The following is a 19,127-nucleotide window of genomic DNA, read 5'->3' on the forward strand; positions in this document are numbered from 1 at the left end:
AGTGAATTAAAGACAAATGGCTGAACCAGTTGCTACCTCCACGTGTGTGTGCAACCCCCTTCAGGAGAGTGCTGCTTTCACAGCAGGAGTTGGGAACTTCTGTGTGGAGCAGCTCATGTGCTGCCATAATTTCCAGTTTCCAGCTGCTGAGCTAGGTTTCACTGGTGCAGATGTTCATAACCCTTAGCAAGGACTGGCAGTTCAGGAACTCCTTTGTGCATGGTTCAGCCATAGCTGCTTCAGGGGACAGCTTCCAGGAGAAGGGTGGGACAGCTTGGCATAGTGACAAATTCCTCCATCCAAATATGCCTGAATTTGAGTCACGTCCAGCAGTTCATGCTGCTTCAAAGGAAGGTAATGGCAGTGTGTGTTGTGTCCTTTAGAATCGTGTTCAGCAAGAATTTCTCTGTGCCGTGTAAGCATGTTGCTATGTCAGCATGTATCTAGATTTGTAACTACAAACTTCCAAGACTTTAGGCACCCAAAAGTGTTAATGCAACTAAGTCCCTGGAATTTTCATGGAATCACTTTAATGCATCTAAATCAGATGTATATTTCGTTCCATTGAACTTTGGTCCTTTGTGAAACCATCTCAAACAGATGAGATGAGATGTTTGCTTGCTGATTAGTTTAAATAAATAAGTAATAGGAAGAGAGGGGAAGAAGGGAAAATGCCATTCCAGAAATTTGCCAGCATCAGAAAATACCTTTTTTCTTCCCTGTCTCTGTTACAATAATGATAATTTAGGTTTGAGGTAGTGAATGTGCTGGCAGAAGTAATTTATAAGGAGTCTGATAATCTCTAACTTAGATCACATGAGAGTTCATCAGTTAGAATCTTAAATTCTACCCAGAATTTGATAAGTAGCTTAGGCAGACCTTGTAAGCCATAAGTTTATCTCCTTTCAGTGACATGGGCTGCCTCTGCCACCATGGCCACTCGTAATGTGGTACCAAGGCTTTTCTAAATAGAGTAAAATCTAGCAAATAACAAACCTGTTGGAATTGCTGTTCTAATTTCTTTCAAACGTGCATTTGTTACGTTTGTTCAACACTTTTGTTGTCTCTGTGATTCCCGTGTGCAGCAAGACAAGCTATGATCCCTGCTAATTGTACAGAAACGTGCCTTTATTCAGTACAATGTAACACAGTATTTTTATTTATGACGCATTTGTATTCCTTCCCTTCAAATATTGCATAAATTGTCCTCTTCTTTAACAAGACCCAAGGGCTGATACAGGGACGTTCATTGCTGCTGTGAGATGTTGCTTTGTTTCTTCCTGTAATTCCATCCTGACTTGGCAATGCAGGCTCAGAGTTATCATTTCATTTGACCTGTAAATCAATCTGTGTAACATGCAAAGTAACCACGAATGCAAAGGAAATGAGAACAAAGTCATTTGAAAAGCATTTTATGGGGCACATTCCAAGGCTGTATTTATGTGTACTTTATTCCTTCCATGAGGAAACAGTGAAATATGCAGAACTGTAACAAAAATACACAAAGAAATGGGAAAAAAGAAGGATAGAGTGAGAATATTTATGTATGTTAATGAAGAATGGAGGGATTTAAGAAGAACCTGATCTCTTAGCTTTGCAGCGAGGAATAAGGATCTGCATCTTCCTTTCCCTTCTGGCCTGGACTTGGAGCATGACATGGGTAAGTTGCTTTGCCTCTGTGTCTTACTCTTCTAACTTAGCAAGGAATGTGAAGAATGTTGTGTTATCATAACAATTTGGGTCTTACATTGCATTTGTTGTTGTTGTATCAATATTGTGTTGGTAAACTTTTTAAAGGGTAACTTCATGCCTTAGAAATGTTTGATATGTACCAATGTTTAGCATTTGGTTATATGAAAAATATTCTGAAGATTCCTTTCCCAAATTCAGGTCCTATGATTTATCTTTTTGACTAAAAATTCTAAGCACAGTGAGACATAATTAGAGGAGAGCTCTATTATTTTTCTCTTCCATTAACATTGCAAGACCTGATGTAGATGCTTTTTAACATTTTCTGTCCTCTCTCACATAAAGGGTGAATATCTTACTGTTGTCACTTCCCTTTTCTCAGCTCTCTGCTGTTTCAGACGTCCTTGTTATGAGGGTGGTTGTTTTTGTAGTCACAAAGAGATAAGTTCCCTTAGTCAAAAGTACTTACACCCTACAACAGCTCTGCCCAGACTTCTCGGGGGCTGCAGAGGGAATCAGCACTCTGTGCCCTGTCCAAACGAGTCTCACCACTCTGAGTTCACAGGCTGTGTCAGTACCTCTGATGGGGCATCTGCATCTGAACAACTGCACGAGCAGGTGCTCAAAAACACAGCAAGCTTGAACAACTCTACTAATTTAGGGCTTAGATGCAGAAATTTTTAATAAGTCAACTGAAGAGAGGGTATCTTTTGTATGGCAGGTATTTCAGCAAAACCCTGTCCTTAAGTAGGTTTAAGAGAGAGCTTAGTCTCTTCTGATTTTCTGCTGTTCTTCTGCCCTTGGGCACTCCAGAACATCCCATCCTGCCTGTGACTCACACCAAATATCTGGCTGTCATCTTAACTCATGCCTCTCCTGAGCTCTTCACACTCTGGTTATTCTGTTAAAGGCTCCTTTCTGCATAAGATCTTTCACACTTGAAAACCATTCTTCAGGTTACCCCACAGCTGGAGCACAGCTCCTGTTCTGTGGCCTGGGAGTGCAGAGCTGTGAAGGTCACAGGACCTGTTAGTGACCAGGACATAGACCTGGTCTCACACTTCTGCCTTCTGGGCCATGGTTTGAAACACCTCTGGGGTCCAGTACCCAGCAGTGTTCAGAACCAGCACAGGGACCAGGCTTTGTATGCTCAGGACAGAGATTGTCTTGTCTGTCTTATGCCAAATCCTCCTTACTCAATTCAGGCTTGGCTCCAGCAGCATGTGATTTGAAATGAACTTGTGTAAGCCTACTGGGTTCCTCTATGAAACAGTGCAATTACATTTCAACATTGCTTTACAGACTGGATGTGAGTAACATTTTGATAAGCCAAACATTTCAGAAATGTGGACCTCCTCCATGTAAATAAATGGACAAACTCCCTGACACCTTCCTGTTGTATTTTACAGTCATCTGCTATAAGTACTGGATGTTTTGTTTGTTTCTATGTGCCTACATGAACTATGAATGGTCATAGGAAAAAAAGTAGAAAAAGGCAGTACAGAGTTGTGATTCAAGACCAAAAGCAAGCTCCAATCTTTATGCAGCAGCTTTTCTCCTTGTAACTTCAGCTTCTGTTTCTTTCAGAAATACTTAGCAGGATGTATTGAATAAAATATGACCATCCTTCTTTATTAAAGGTAAGAGAATAAGCATAGGTACAAAATACCAGTTCTGAAAATTCCTCTGAGGTGTCCCCTTCTTGCTAAGGTGGAAACCAAAGCCAATTTAAAATGCTCTTTGTTAAATTTGAGGGATTGATATCCTTTAAATAAGCTGACAAGCTGCTTTGACTGAAGGAGTTTTGGAATAGTTCAGGGATAGAATGGGCACTTTATTTAATGCAGTAAATGGTAAAAGCTGTCAGGGCTGTGGACAGCTCAAAACAGACAGTTTGGTGTTCTTGGGGGTTTTCCTATGAGCTGAGCTTGTCACTCACTCAGCAATCCAAGAAGTGCAGATTAATTTGACAGGTTCAATATTCTGGTTCTAAATTCTGGTCCCTCTAAATTCTGGGACTTCAGAACATACATGTCATGTGAAAATACATTTACCTAGGTGTCAGTTTGAGTTCTTGTCAGCACATGAACATTAAATTACATTTAAATTGCATCTGGTTACCTATGAACTTGAGCTATTTCTAACATGCTAACATTGAAAATTGTAGTAATTTATATTTAGATGTGGGAGTGTTTCTTTAGCATCTTAACTACTGTTTTGAGACTTAATTTTAGACACACCCATTTAAAAATGTTGGCTTTGATTTCTCATTGTTTAACTCGCAAAAGCATATATATTTTAAAAGTGCTTTAAAATCTGAGGACACAGCACATATATAATTATTAATAATTTAATTAATTCATCATTCATTTAAAATGCATTATTTAACAGCACATCACCTTTTCCTGCTCTGTTATGTACAAGGTAGTTTATTACCTTCATATTCATCTTGGAAGCCAGAGAACAACCCATGTGCCAACAGTTAAGCCTCTCTGCAAATACAAAATTGGGTTGGCGATGGAAGTGTAAAAGTCAGAATGAAAGTGCTGAGTAGCACTGCCAAACAGGATTTTTCTTCCTTCCTAGTAGTTTATCTACAGAATGATGGTACCAACAGTATATTTGTGCAGTCTCTTATACTTTTATCAGACAAGTGAGAGCTACCATCCTGTTAAGAATGGTCTGATGTGGAGAATTTTTAAATTTTTTTCCTAAAAAGGAACATAAATTATGTACAAATTAAGCCCTGCCCTTTTTTGGGTCCCAGCCAACCACCAGCTACAAACGAGCAGGAACAGCAAAAGGCCTGAGCACACGTGAACTTCTTGTCTGCCTGAGAGCACCTGATGCCCTTGAGTCACGAATTGTCCAGCACAGACATCTCACCCTCCTACCTGGACAGGAAGGCCTGGGAGAGCGCTGACAGCAGGATTCTACCAAGGGTACTTACTACTTCTTTAGCTATTTCTAAAAACCTGATGTGTTTGACTTTAACCTCTTATGGGAAACAACTAGAACATTTCTGATATTTGAAGTGACAGTAGGGGAGCTAAGAGGAACTCACAGCACATGTGCTGCATGAGATGTGACTATGCTCATCATGCAGAATACCTTAATAGATAAGAATAGCTCCTATAAATTCAGAGAAAAATAGAAAGTTACTGATTCAGAAAAGAAGCATTTTCAAAAAGAAAATTGCTTATGTTCAACATTTGAAAACAATTTTCTAAATCCATGAAGCAGATTAATATACTAATGCTATTAGTGCTTTTTAAGAAAGAGATTTCTAGAAAACTTTATACTTTTTTATGCACCCTCCAGCTTACTAAAACCTTAAGGAGATATTAATGACAAGTATTTAAATATATACAGTTTCTCCAATGTCTTTTTGTAATGTATGTGATAAACTTGACTTTACTTCTCCTTACAGGGTATAAAAAGATGCTTTTTCTCAGAAGAGAAGGCAAAATAATGTTATGTGGCTTAAGACTCCTGCATAGCATACTCTAGAGATACAAATTTATGTTTCCTTGCTTGAACAGGACAGCACACGTGTTTTAGTTGTATTACGTTAGTTGTAATTTAAAATTCGTTTGGAAACATGGATTATTTTTCATTTTTGAAATGTCAGGATGTTTTTCAACATAAGGAGCTTGTGTTTTACACTGTTATGCCACTCAGTTTACTGAATTGAGTGAGCTGACATTGGTGTTAAAACCATGTAACAGCATGGAGAATATAGTCCTTTCCTGTGTCTGAAATCTAGAACCCAACATATAAAATGAGAACAATATCACAAACAAAAATATAAAATACTAAGTAATGGCTAAAGCAGTCCATAATTTTATGTGCTGTGGCTGCATTTTGTGTTACTTTTCTAGAATTTTTTTGTCACCTGGAAGTGACAGAGCTGCCAGCTCCCAGCTCTGCCCCATTTCTGCCTGAGCTCTGCTGAACCCTGGTGTAAATGGCTGAGAGCAAACTGTACTTAACTCTGAGGCTCCTCTCACATGAGAAGGTCTCCAACAATGAGAAAACCAAAATAATCTGCAGAGATTGGGTCCATATTCCTGTACTAGACTGCAGGCACCCAGCTGGGCTCCCACTTCATGGTGACATGAATGATTGCAGATTTCTTCTGGATTTTTGTTTGGGGTATAAGAGCCTAGATCCCAATGTGCAAAGGCCAAGCATGGAATCAGGACAACAGGGGCTCTCTGTGTGGGAAAATTAAATTTTGTGGACAAGTGATTAATGTTGAATAAACTAATTTGCAATACAGAATAAGGTGTACATATGGGTAACTCCCATGGAGTTGTTATCCTAGAATGATATTCTAGTTTTCCAGCTGGATGAACCCACAGGGCAGATGGCTTATCTCTTCTGCCCCTTGCTGGTTTAGCTGTCTATGAATGCCCTACTGAGAACAATATGGTCAAAAGTTAGTGAGAACTGGACAGAAAACTAAATATATTTAATGTATAACCAGAAAAGCTTAAAATGGCAACAAACTTTTATCATTGCTAAAGACCCAAATGTGAAATAAAGTTGATTTTAAAACTAGAATGTATCCTTTCTTATATTGCTTATCTAATGTCTTGGTTTATTTTCCTGACTAGTAGGATAACATCAATTTGACATTAATATCTCAGAAGTTAATGAGTTTTCAAGGATAAAATGTTTGATTAAACCAAGTATTTAAAAATGCCATCATAGCTGTTAAGGTTAGGTAATTATAATGGTTCTAAAATCCTGTAATTTCTCTTCATTTCTATATTATATGAAATTTAGGGATATGAGGAAAAGACTAAATCTTGGAATATAAACATATTCAGACTCATTAAACATTATACATAGAAACCCCATCACCAAAATTATGAATTTATACATTTTAAGCATAATAAGATAATAAAACTAGTATGGGAGCATTGTAATGTGAAAGTAATTGAAATAACCCAGACCTCAAAGCATCATGCAGGAATTTTCAAGAGATCTTCTCTGTTGCAGTCGTGATGCCAGAAGGATCCACAGAAGAGCTCCACAGCAGCCCACCCTGCGAGAGCCGAGTGACGGAGCCTGCTGGGCTGCTGGCTGCCAGCAGCAGCAGGACAATGGTGACAGGAGGTGGAGGCTACCTGGGATACAATCTGGGATGTGCCCTTGTTAGCTCGGGAATTGCTGTTGTGCTGTTTGATGTTCGGAAACCTAAATGGGAAATTCCAAACGGAGCGGATTTTTTCAAGGTTGGTTGGAGTTACATGTCTAATGCTCATTATCAAGGCGTCCTCTTAAGGACCTTTGATTAAAACATTTATGGAAAAGCCTTTCAGGACAAGAAGAGGCCGTGGTAAAAGGTCCTTGCATGCATAAGTACCTGATTAAGGGATGGCAAACAGGGTCCCAGTGTCACCAGTGATGCTCTGCTGGGAGGTGCCATTCAGCGCCCCAGGGAAACAGTGACCAACGAAGGGACAAAGGTTCCTGCTCACGGGAATTATTTCAAGTGAAAAGGGGAGAGCCAAGACAGGGCAATAACAGGGATCACAAATGCCAAACGACTGCCATGCAGAGAATGATTGAGGAAACTGGGATTTCTGGGATTTCCAGGCTGGGAAAGAGGTGACTCAGGAGCAGGAGAGCTCTACAGGCTGCCAGTGGCATTGTTCACTGTCCTTCCAGTACCAGAAGGAAAGGCCATCAGGAATGAGGAGTCAGTTCAGTACAAACAAAATGATGTGACTTTTCATGCAGGGGTTACAAGGCAAGTACAAAGCCTCAAGAAAAATTTACCTCCATTGGAAACTGCTGAATAGATAAATAAATTAGGCTCAAGAAATCTTCTGAATGAAAATGCTTCCAGACTAGAAGAGCATTCAAGGGAAAGCACCACATTTGCTTGCCCTGTTCACACTCTTCCTGCAGGACCCATTTATGAGCACTGATTCTTTTTTATTTTGAACAATTCAAGGAATTACTGTGTCTGAAAAAAGGGGGAACACAAGAGGTCTCCAGTATTTGACAGCTCACTGCCATGTGTGGAGAACACATTCCCCAGTACCTCTCACAGCTGCTCCAGGTTTGGGCTCTGGGGGCACTTTCTGGGTGCTCCTGTTGTGTCACACAAATTCTGGCTAAACCCAGGTCTATTGCTCAGCTGATCTTTTCTGAGCAGTTACTGTAAGAGCGTTTGCCACCCCCTCTAGAACTGGGAAGTTGATGGCAAAGCTGGAAGGGATCACAGGACTTTGGTCCTGCGGGCTGTCATTGTGATGCCAGGTTTTCTCCTTTGGGCTACATCACCCTCTGGGGCAGGTGGAAGGGAGGCAGAGGGAGACGAATGATTCTGGGGAGAGCAGAATACCAAGCCAAGCAGATCTTGTCTGACCCAGGATGTTTTTAAGTTCAATTTCATAAACAACTTTTACAGAATATGGAAGAGGCATAAAGTATTTTTGAAGAACCATTCAAACAACATAAGCTTGATTTGTTGATGCTAGAAGTCTACATAATTTAAGTTTGTGGACTGGTGGCAATTTACATCTTCTAAAGGGGACTCGAGGTCTCACAAATTATCTTCTAGAACAGAGTTTTTTTCTAAATCAATTTAGAAGGAATAAATATTACAAGGTGTAGGAGAGTTACCGGAAAATTGAACTATGGAGTCCTAGTAAATGAATGAATAAGTGACTTCAGAGGTTTGAGCAGTGATTTGGAGATGGCTAATATTGTTTATACTGGTTAGCTCCTGTAGCATTGCACTGAGGGTGGGAGGTGTATGTCAGCTGTATTTGTGAAATACTTTGGCAACCTTAGGAAAAAAAGGTTGAGAGTTAAAGACTGGTTAGATTAGCTCTTAATATTATTCTATCAATTATTCTATGTTATTCTATCAATTTAATTGCAGGAAATAATATAATACCTAATATTTTGAAATATTTGGTGATTCCAAGGCAGACAGCTGAACCCTTCCTGCTGTGATTTATTGTCCCTGGGGCTGGATTCTCCAGCCCTTGAGCACTTGCTGCTCCCATTCAAGTCAAACAAGTTTTGCCAGCCTGGAGGCTGCAGAACTAAGTGTGAAAATACGCATTATAATTGAAGCCAACAAGAGTCATTCTTTGTTTTGCAACAAAATACTGGCAAAATTCTTAGTCACTGCTTTTTCTGCCCGTTCATAATATTTTATTTAATCGTTGTTAAATACTGTGAAAAACAGACCAGAGTACCTTTAGATTTTCCTTACTAGGTGTAGTTAATACAGTTCTATAGAGAATGTAAGGAGCTCTACCTATCAAAAATCCATTCTTCTCTCGTTTTACAGGGTGATGTGAGGGATTACGAAGCAGTGTTCAAAGCATGTGAAGGGGTTGACTGTGTTTTCCATGTAGCTGCATGTGGAATGTCGGGATTGGAACAAGCAAGTACCGTTTTCCTAAAGTTTTCTTTGGTTACTTTTGAGAAAGAAAAAAACTGTGCATGTAACAAAGAATGTAATTTTACAATATTAATGTCAGAAGTTGTTATAAAGGCCAAGTCATCCATACAGGAAATAAGGGAGGTATTCCTTAAATAATAAAGTCAAAGTGTGAAAGTAATGTACTACCAAATATTCTAGAAAAATGAGATCATAGTTTTAAGATATTGGATAAGAAGGTGCAGCCTTTTTCTCTGATCTGAAGAAGAGTGACAGCATTGCTCTAAAACTAATACTGATGCATTTTCTTCTTGTGAACTCAGTCATGAGGAAACAGACCACAATCTATATGTTATGCCGAATTACAGTGATAGTCACAGAAGGTGTTATCAAAAAAAATAATCATGAACCTACGAATTTATTTCTAGGAACAGGGCAGATTGCCACTGGAACAAGAACTCGTGAAAGCTTTCAGGGAGCATAACCCCTGCCCATAATTTTTGTTTCTATATCATGGATTATCTGGGGTGTGACAAAATACTGAAGTATTATTATTTCTTTTTAGATGTATTTATCTTTCATTTTTCAACTTTCTTTGCTCATACACTGAATAAGACAATAAAAATGAGAATTGTCAGAAATCACATATGTCAGAACTGTGACATGTATCACAAAAAGACCACAGCTATTCTAGATCTGGCAATTGTAACCATCATATTGTAAGTGTGATGTGTTTGATTAATTAAATCTTGTGCAAATTCTATTTCTAGCTTCAAAAGAAAGATCAGATTGAATCCATAAATGTTGGAGGCACAAAAATAATAATTGATGGTAGGTACCTAGATTTTCTTTCTCTGCATCTGATCCAAATAATGAATTAAAACACTTTATAGCTGGGTGTTTCCTGTGGAGATCAGGCAGTAAAATGAGGCTCTTCTCTCCCTCCTGTCAGAATATGCAGGTCCCATTAAAGCTGGTAGATTTGCCACTGGTTTGAACTGGGGATAGGTTTTCAACCTGGACTTCATTCCTTGGCAGTCCAGCTAAAGCTCTCCTCCATGTACTGGTTATTTTTTGCCTTTACTCTATGTAATGGAGAAGTGTTATCCTCTTTTCTCATAGAAATAACAAGAGAGCTGTTGTACTGTTTGTTGTGTCACAAAAAATTGGTAACAGGCACCACAAATGTATATTTAGCTATTATTTTATCACATTAATACAGAAAACCTTCCATCCTTTCTGCTTACTGTGACCCCTTTTTACTATACACAAATTCTTAACTACTGTCTCTGGACGATGCCAGTAGATCTCTTTCAGTATATTGAATTCCAGAAAGAAAGTTTTCTGAGTGTACTGTGAATACCAAAGCTACCTTCTCTTTGTTTTTCCTTCAAAAATCAAGATGGGGGAAAAAAAGGGAGCAAAGTAGCAAAATCAGTTTTTATTTAGATTAATTTTCATGCTGCCTGTGTGTTATTACTGAAAAAATGCAGAAATGGAATAGCAGGCAAGTAAAACTCTAAACGAGTTAGAAGGAAGAGTTGCCACATATTGCCTTCTTCCTTCCCCAACCTCCAACCCCAGAGAAACATGTCATGTCAAATTCCCATAGGCTCCCAGGAAACCAAAACACTGGGAGGAGCATGAACCTGCTCATCTACATTTTAATAATACACCTTATTATTGTATTTTTTCCCAAACATTTACAATAATTAACATTTATTATTTTCAAAATCAGCCAATGAACCAGCAGGACAGACTGATCTGTAAATTCTAAAAATTCCTGAGTTTGCATTTGAATTCTCTTCAACTTTAGGAATATTGTTAAATGAAAAGGAAATTTACATTATTCAAGTTTGCAATGACAGATATGCAACAGATTGCTACAGTGTCTTGGCTACACAGGACTGGAATCCATAATTAAGTCTTTGTTTTGCAAATAACATTAATTTCCTTTGTATTTAAAGCATGACTGATTATACACTAGCAGAGTATGTTTTCCTGTTAACACATCATTTGTCACTGATGAACAGACTGAGACCAAGGCAGTTTTGTGGCATGTGGGCACAGCTGGCCCGTGCTCCTGTGTGACTTCATGTTCCATCAAAGTGGGGTGCAAGAGGCAGCTCATGGAACCAAGGGTAATAACCCAGTGGCCTTGGAGTGGCTGCTCCCCACAGCACTGCCCCAAGGGCTGCACCACAACAAATGTTCTTACTCATCTCCCTAGTATTCAATTTGTAAAATGAACATATTTTAAGAAAAGTTTCTCAAGGAGGAGTTTTCCCCCCACCAAGATAATTCCTCTCCCCAGTGACTGCAATCCATGATATGACAGTTACAGGTATCTCATCATGAAACATTTGGTGACCACAATGTGTAATATTTGCATATTTAATGAAAAATTCCAACTGAATGGAAGACAATACTATATTAAATGATAAGGTAACATTAAAATTAAACTATTACCTTTTTTTCTATAATTGTAATGTTTGTTTCCAAAAATAAAATCTGCCAGTTCAGCTATTTCTCCCACTTTGTTTTTGTTTTAAAATAATTTATTTTGTGTATCACTGTAGTCTGCAAACAAAGAAATATCCCTAGACTGATATATACCAGTACAGTGAATGTGGTGTTTGGAGGGAATCCTATTGAAGAAGGAGATGAAGAAACTGTACCGTATTTTCCACTGGAAAAGGTACTTTGTCCATGGGATGGTGTGGCATTTACTGTGCTCCAAAGGGTAGATTGTGTGAAGGCTGTTCTGAGAGCAGAAGCTGTTTTACTGTAGATGTTCTCAGTACATTCAGCACAAAAAGTGAGTTAAGTAAATACGAATGGACTCAAATTCACTCTGAAGCTAAACTTGTGCCACTAAAGTGTAAGTCTGTTTTTTGTCATAAACAAACTATATATTTACTAAATCTTACTATTTCTAGTTTTGTTTTGCTCAGCTGATATCTGAGCTGGCTAGATTGAAAAGTTGTCAGTCATAAACAATAAGTTTGCCTTTACAGATTGAGTAATTACCTTATTCTGCTTCCTTATAGCAATTTAATCATTATTCCAGAACCAAGGCAATTGCAGACCAAATGGTTCTTGCTGCTAATGGAACTTTACTCAAAGGTATATATAAAGCATTTGGGGCTTTTCTATCATTGGGAGTGCTAATGGGCATTCCTTTCTTTGGTTACTCATTTATCAATAGTATATTTTACTGAAATAAGGATTTATTTGTTTCTATTCCTTTCTTCAGTGGATAATTAGCTGTTCTGATAATACCAATTTGCAAACACTGTCCAATGGGTTCTTCTTGTAACCCCAAGAAGGTTTTTCAGGCTGCTAAGCTCAGGTCTGTCACAGCTATTGAATTCAATTTCACACAGAAATGAAATCAAGTTCCCAGGAAGCTGAACCCCTCAGAATAGTCAAAATGAGCCTTAATTTTGACAGTGTAAAATTCAGACAATATGTGTCAGCCCTTTGCTGCTGTCACAGCTGTCTGACAGTCACCTGTTGCTCTCTCTCCAAGGAGGGGACAAGCTCCACACGTGTGTGCTTCGCCCGCCGGGCATCTACGGACCAGAAGAGCAGCGGCACCTGCCTCGAGTAGCCGTATGTGTTTTGTAGTCAGCTCTGGAGGACACCACAAGTAGTTGTAAGGGCATAACACAAGTGGTAGTACCTTGATTTCAGTTCTTAACCATTCCTGCAGGAATGTGGTGAAAGCTTGGGGACAGGTGATGGGGTGCAGGGTAACCAATACTAGGAAACCAGCACTGTGGGCCAGGACTAAGCTGGGCTTCTCAGTGAAAAGGAGAAGTGGAATGCTAAAATGCCATGGTAAAGGAACTAGGTTTGCATCCCTATCATTTAATGGAAATTGTCTTTTAAATATGCACTTTAATTTCTGCCAAAAAATATAATGTCATTATATTTTGCCACTGTCTATCAGTGCAACCATCTTTGATTTCCAAAACCACCCACTAGTTGGATTTTTCCTTGTGGCAGGTTTCTTGTGCTGTAATTGTACACAAATACAGCACATTCCAAGTATTTGGGTTGAGAGAAAATGATATTATAGTGCATAATAAAGGAATAATGTAGTTATCTTGTGTTTTCTATTTCTACAGATAAATATCCAGCGGAGACTTTTTAACTTCAAGTTTGGGAATCACAAAGTTCAGATGAACTGGGTTCACATAGGAAATCTAGTGCAAGCTCATTTACTGGCTGCTGAGGCTCTCACCCCTGAGAAGGGCTATGTAGCTGTAAGTAAACAGTATAATCACCACTAGCTTGAGTTTTCAAACAGGTTTAATTTTTGATGTTTTGAGATCAAAGAGTGTCCAAAAAGTCATATGCTAAATTCTCTAAAACTGTGTGTAGCTCCACAAGCACACAGACAGTGCAAATGCAGATACATTTCATTCATAATTTGATGATGTTTTTGTTTGGTTTGAAAATACATAATTTCCTGGGATACTGGAGGAAACTGTATTTTTAACTAGCTTAATATATTCACCATCACACAAATCTATAGATCCTGTTATTCTCTTGAAAATTGGTTCTGGCCTAAGTGCACAAAATTTAGAGCAACCATTCTGAGGCATTCCAGTTGAATTTTCAGAGCTGAAAATTCCAGAAAGAGATTGGACCATTTTTAATGGACAATTTTTAAAGGATTTTATTCTTGTTCTACTGGTCATAATTGCAACACCAATCTGAGGACTGTGAAGCATTACAGAACTGACAGTGTTGCAGCAGCTGCTTCATTCACAGTGAGGTGAATGAAGCTGAAGGTCCCAGATTCATTTAGATTGGTAGGAACATACAGACAACAGGTACTGACACAGGTGAACACCTCTCCATGTGTTCTCAATTAGTTCAGCACTTGAAAGCCACACAGCTGTTTCAGATTGATGCCAACCCAGAGTCCCAGGTTTGCTTGGGTGCTCAGGTGTTCCTGGCACTCAGCTGGGCAGAATCCTCATCCAGAGCACAGCTGGAACTCGACCTCAGAGCTGTGTTTGTTAAATGCCATCAGTGCTGCCCCTTCTGTTGGACTCACAAAGGTCATTCTGTGCCCAGCACATCATGAAGAACATAATGCTCCAACAGCTGGGCTACTACATGAGGAAACTGAGCTCTGATCTACCCTACACCATGGTTAATCACCATGAGCCCTGCCACCGCTGTGGGGTTACCACAGTGAAGCCCAGTAAAGGCAGTTTCCTCTGTGTACATTCACCTTGTGCATGCTGCTGTGATGCTCACAAAATCATGACAGGTAGGTAGGTATGACAGAGACAGAAAATGCCATCCTGGGCACAGCTTTGTCACTGTTTTTCTCTGTTTCTTTACCAGAGTGGCCAGGCTTACTACATCCACGATGGTGAAAATGTCATCTTCTCTGAGTGGATTGTGCCTTTGGTAGGTACTGGCACAGCCCTGCAGCTCCCAGCACCGCGTGGGCACAAGCCCTGTCACTGCCTGACACACCAGACCAACTAAATGAAGTTCAGTGCACAGAAATTACTGAATTACTTAACATTAAACTCGGTCCTGTCTTACCTGCATATCCCAAATTCCACTGGTGTTAAGGGAAGTTTTGGATACGTGTAACTGTGGAGTATGGCCTTATTGCTTTGAGAGGATTTAGCTGGGAGGTCCAGAACCTGCTGCAGGACAGAGCATTTCATGAAGCAAACCTACAAGCTCTGCCACTGGCATCTGGCAGGACTCTTACAGCCATTGCTCATCCCTTTGTCCTGGCATCAGCTGCAGCACAGAGGGGAAGCCCATTCAGAATCTTATCTTAGAAGCTAAAAAGAGACAACACTGTATTTTCAGAAATATCATGTTGGGAATCTAGGAGCACGCCTAAGTTTTGATCCTGCAATGCCATCACAGAAAATGACTGCAGCAGAAAATTGGGCCTGTATTTGACTGTAGTTCAGTATTCCAGTCTGGGTCACTGCCCCCTTGGAAATGGCCTTTTATTCTCCTTTACTGTCCAATTGCAGATGAAGGGTGGGAGGTGGGCACCAAAGAATGAGTAGTGGGTTTCAATTAAATTTTTTACTACCTGTATTGACAGGAAGACTAGCTGGAAAAAAAAAGTTTAGACATACAAGTTTTATCAACATTCTTTAAATTTTTTCCCATTGTCATGCCTCATTGACACTTTCAATTTGGTATAAGTTCTCTGTTATTCTTTCTTTTTATATCCTTTTTAGTTTGAAAAATTAGGCTACCGGAAACCTTGGATACATATTCCTGTTCTCCTGGTTCATATAGCAGGTAAAAAAAATAAAACACATTCTTAATTATTGTGGGTTGTTTGATTTTTTTTATTCCTATGAAGCTACATAGTAGTTTTATAAAATGCAGGGGCCCACACTGCAGGAATTATTTAAATTAACATTATTTTAATTGAGAATAATCACTTGTGCCATGTGGTATTAATTGTAGCAGATAAAGTTTAAAGGCTATTCATAAACTCATCACGTACTTTATAAATTAAACTGTGCCTTCTACCAGTAGGAATTACAGGATGTATAATCTCAGCATTGTCTCAGTTTATTGTTAACCAGATGTCTCATTAACTAATTTCTGTTTTACAGCCACTGTGATGGAATATCTGCACCTGATACTAAAGCCAGTTTTTAGCTTTACACCTTTCTTGACAAGGAATGAGGTAAATAAATAAAAAAAAGATAATGTTTATATATTTCTGACTCAAATTCTCATTAAGGACGTGATACACCCTTTGGATTGTCTGCATTGCAGCTCTGTTTTCTGTTCTGTTTCCAATGTAATATCATTGTTGATATATTTTCATCCAACTGCTAGAAAACTGGATATTAAAGTCACTGCCATAACTGTCCTTTTGGCTTTTAGGTGTGGAATGTCACAGTAACTCACACTTTCCGAATAGACAAGGCACGAAATCAACTTGGTTACAAACCAAAGAAATTCTCATTCGCTGATTCTGTGGATCATTACCTAAAAACAAGACCTACCTGCCAAGAAGATCACACGTTCCTTAAAATGGTGTTTGTTTTTGGCATTTTGTTAAGCTTGATCATTCTTTCTTTCTTCTAAAATCAAATAACCATTCACCTGTTCCAGAAAACTTCATTATGTTTCTGAGTATTAATTATCTGGTCATAGTACATTCCTCAGCCACTCTGGACTTTGTTATTCATATTACTATGATGACACCTCTCTGACCTCATTAAGAAAGAAAAAAACCCAAAGAAAAAACAACTAGAAAAGTGAAAACACAGGATGTATTAGGAAATGTTCCCCAAGAGCAACACAGTGTTACAGCAAAGGAGGTCACCGCAAATGTGTGCAGGAATAGTTTTAATGGATCTTCATTAAGTGATATTTCATGCTGGGAAACATTTTCTAAAAATGATAATTCAGGAAGGTGAGAAGGTGGAAGAAGAGGAACTGTCACAGGACAACAGTGCTATAACAAGTCCAGTAGCTCCAGTGAAGAAAAGGGTGACTAAACAACTCTTCTGATGAAGCCATGGCTACAGCAACTGTCAGCCTGAGGAATTACAGAGACCTGGGAAACAGTGGAAAAATATGGAAAGTAAATATTTATAAATAATAGGTGATTGGAGGAGTGAAAATCATATTTATGTAAAATATCTAAAGCTTTGTAAAAATGTAATAAATATCATTATGTGTGTTTGTAAACCAAATAATATCCATTCAATGCAATAATAAATAATAACGGAACCAAAGAACTGAATCTCCTGTTTTTAAGGAGCTTGTGGGAAGGTGGAATTCAGCCAGCTGTTACTGCTCTCTGGAGTCACATTCTCCACAACCCTGTAGCAATGCTGGCACACACTGTGTGTTCAGGGAATTGCATTTTGGGGTGAGCAGAGAAGCCAAGCACCAAGACAGGAGAGAGAATCCAACCTCTCTCTTTTCCCCTTTCTTAAGTCTCACATCAGTTGCTTCTTGGGTGAATTGCACTATGTGAGCCACCTGTGCTACATGTACACACCAGGTGTAGCCCAGATAAACCTTAAAGATGTTAGGAGTTTTTCCTTAGGAAGCAGCTTTGCTCTGATCAGGGAGCAGCTGCTCCCTCTCTTGCACCCCATGTGAATCAGGAGAGCTGGATTTGCCACGGTGGATCATGGAAGACAACGATGGAACAGCTCTGCCATCTGATTATCTCCACTCTGTATTCATTTTGCATTTTCTTAGCATTTTACAGGATTTTTTTAAGACCAGTATGTTTATAGAGATTCTCTCACTCTAAATCTATAGAATATGCAGGAGAGCCAACAGTAATGCTAGAAGAATAAAGGTTACAGGTAAAAGACAATACACAGTGAGAGGAAAATGCGTGAGCAACCACAATTATCACTGCAGCTTGTGTAAGCAAAGATTGGTTTTACTCTGGTTTTTTTTTTTTCTCTTCACTAAAATATTTCTGTGTGCAGTGAAAGCAGTAGAGTCTGCTTGATTATGGATTTGCATTTGGAGATCGTCCTTGTCCATACAAAGTGAGCTCCCACTGTTCTTCATTTAGCAGGGGCACTGCTCAGCCCTGTCTGCTATTCCTGGCAATTGACAGGAAGCTTAAGGAAGCTCTCTCTATATGAGATCTTTATCCAGGTTTGATTAAAACCAGTTAAATTCACAATTTATCACTACAGAGCTGCAGCTGAGCCAGCAAGTGCTGCAGGCAGGCAGTACCATGTAAGCCTTTATTCCCTAGAAATGCAGAATAGAAAACCACAAGTGTAAAGTTACTTCCCACTGAGAGCATTTTAGTTGCATGCAAACATTCAATTTGGTTCTAAATTAGTTATTTATAAATTTTTCATATCACTTTTATTGGACCAATAGCTCAGGATGCATCCTGGATTACACCACCACTTTTCACAGGAGTGCAGGCTCTGACCTTGCTTGGATGCTCCTCAGTAAGGACTAACCAAGGAATTCACTGGCTTTGTGCTTTTAAGTCCCCATGGAGTCCCATCATTTCAGTCCTATAACACCAAACCTGTGATTGGTTATTTTGGGTAGGATGCTTTTTACATCACTGTTATAACAGCACTGATTAACAATAATTGGCTTCAGTACATTTGTTTATCTTTCTTACAAATGCAATATTTGAGATTTTAAAACAATCCTCAGTACCAGCTGGGAATAGCCAGCTCTCTTATTTCTGTGGGTCTTTACTGAGTCTCAGTTTAAGCTGGCTCTTGTTTGAGTTACTCCTACTCTAACGCAACTGCAATGTGTCTTTAAATGATTAAAATTTAATATGAACGTTCAGACATAGCACAGCTGTAACAAAAGAGGTAAACGTGTTCAAAGCTTAACTTTTGCCTGGAATGGGTAACTGAAATTCTGCAGCTCCTGACCCTTTTCACACCCTCTCAGGCTCAAATGACCATAAGGAGGCTCAGGTGGAAAGGGACCTTAGTGCCTATTTGTTTATTTGTGCCTCTTTGGGAAGTCCTGCTGTTTTGCAGGTGTCTCAGAAGTTCTGCATCTCTATGAGCCATGTCCTGCCCCTGACTGTCCAACCAGTAGGCAGGAGGTGGTGTTTTTTTCCTGAACAACCTGTTCAACAGGTACCTCAGTGTGACCGGAGCCCTCACTACTGACAGGATGCTTTTGTGCAGCAGTCACAGCTGTGTGAAGACACTTGGAGGTAAGAACTGCCGTACGATGCTCTGGGATCCCAGGGATGTTCTGGCAACCCAGGAATACCGTGACATGCTGTAGGATCCCCAGGATGCTGTGGGCTACATGGATGCCGTGTGACGAGCAGAATCCCAGGAAAGATGTGCAATCCCAAAGCTGCTGCCAGATGAGTGGGACCCCGGGGTTCTGTGGGAGCCTGGGGATGCGGTGGGATGTCAGAGATGCTGCGGGATGAAAGGGCGCCGGGGATGCTGCGGGACCCCGCGGGGACCCGGCCGGACGCCCCTGCCCGGAGCCGCTGCCGCGGCCGCCGCCCGCGCCCGGCCCCAAC

At 39.7% G+C, this 19,127-nt stretch overlaps 1 protein-coding gene and 1 long non-coding RNA gene across 2 annotated transcripts; one reads left to right on the forward strand and one right to left on the reverse strand.

Annotated features, from left to right (window-relative positions):
• The first annotated feature begins 6,701 nt into the window (after nucleotides 1-6,701).
• Nucleotides 6,702-17,162, forward strand: LOC128815274 (putative short-chain dehydrogenase/reductase family 42E member 2). Its single transcript, XM_053991845.1, has 11 exons — nucleotides 6,702-6,932; nucleotides 9,011-9,106; nucleotides 9,874-9,934; nucleotides 11,683-11,801; nucleotides 12,154-12,229; nucleotides 12,636-12,718; nucleotides 13,237-13,374; nucleotides 14,471-14,536; nucleotides 15,343-15,406; nucleotides 15,730-15,803; nucleotides 16,007-17,162. Exons 1-11 carry the CDS (start codon nucleotides 6,702-6,704, stop codon nucleotides 16,208-16,210), a joined length of 1,212 nt encoding a protein of 403 aa, XP_053847820.1. The 3' UTR covers nucleotides 16,211-17,162.
• Nucleotides 16,458-19,125, reverse strand: LOC128815275 (uncharacterized). The gene is made up of 2 exons (XR_008439600.1): nucleotides 18,728-19,125; nucleotides 16,458-16,685 (listed from the first exon to the last, which is right to left on the reverse strand). It is a non-coding gene; the product is annotated as an uncharacterized LOC128815275 (long non-coding RNA).
• Nucleotides 19,126-19,127: the final 2 nt, after the last annotated feature.

Source organism: Vidua macroura, chromosome 16, assembly GCF_024509145.1.
Source record: "Vidua macroura isolate BioBank_ID:100142 chromosome 16, ASM2450914v1, whole genome shotgun sequence".
NCBI classification, from domain to species: domain Eukaryota; kingdom Metazoa; phylum Chordata; class Aves; order Passeriformes; family Viduidae; genus Vidua; species Vidua macroura.

Excerpts from the sequence above, each read along its gene's own strand:
- LOC128815274 (XM_053991845.1), top strand. The coding sequence starts at position 6,702 with ATGCCAGAAGGATCCACAGAAGAGCTCCACAGCAGCCCACCCTGCGAG. Across the intron at positions 13,375-14,470 it reads CTGAGAAGGGCTATGTAGCT|AGTGGCCAGGCTTACTACAT; the intron begins GTAAGTAAACAG and ends TTTCTTTACCAG. Across the intron at positions 14,537-15,342 it reads CTGAGTGGATTGTGCCTTTG|TTTGAAAAATTAGGCTACCG; the intron begins GTAGGTACTGGC and ends TATCCTTTTTAG.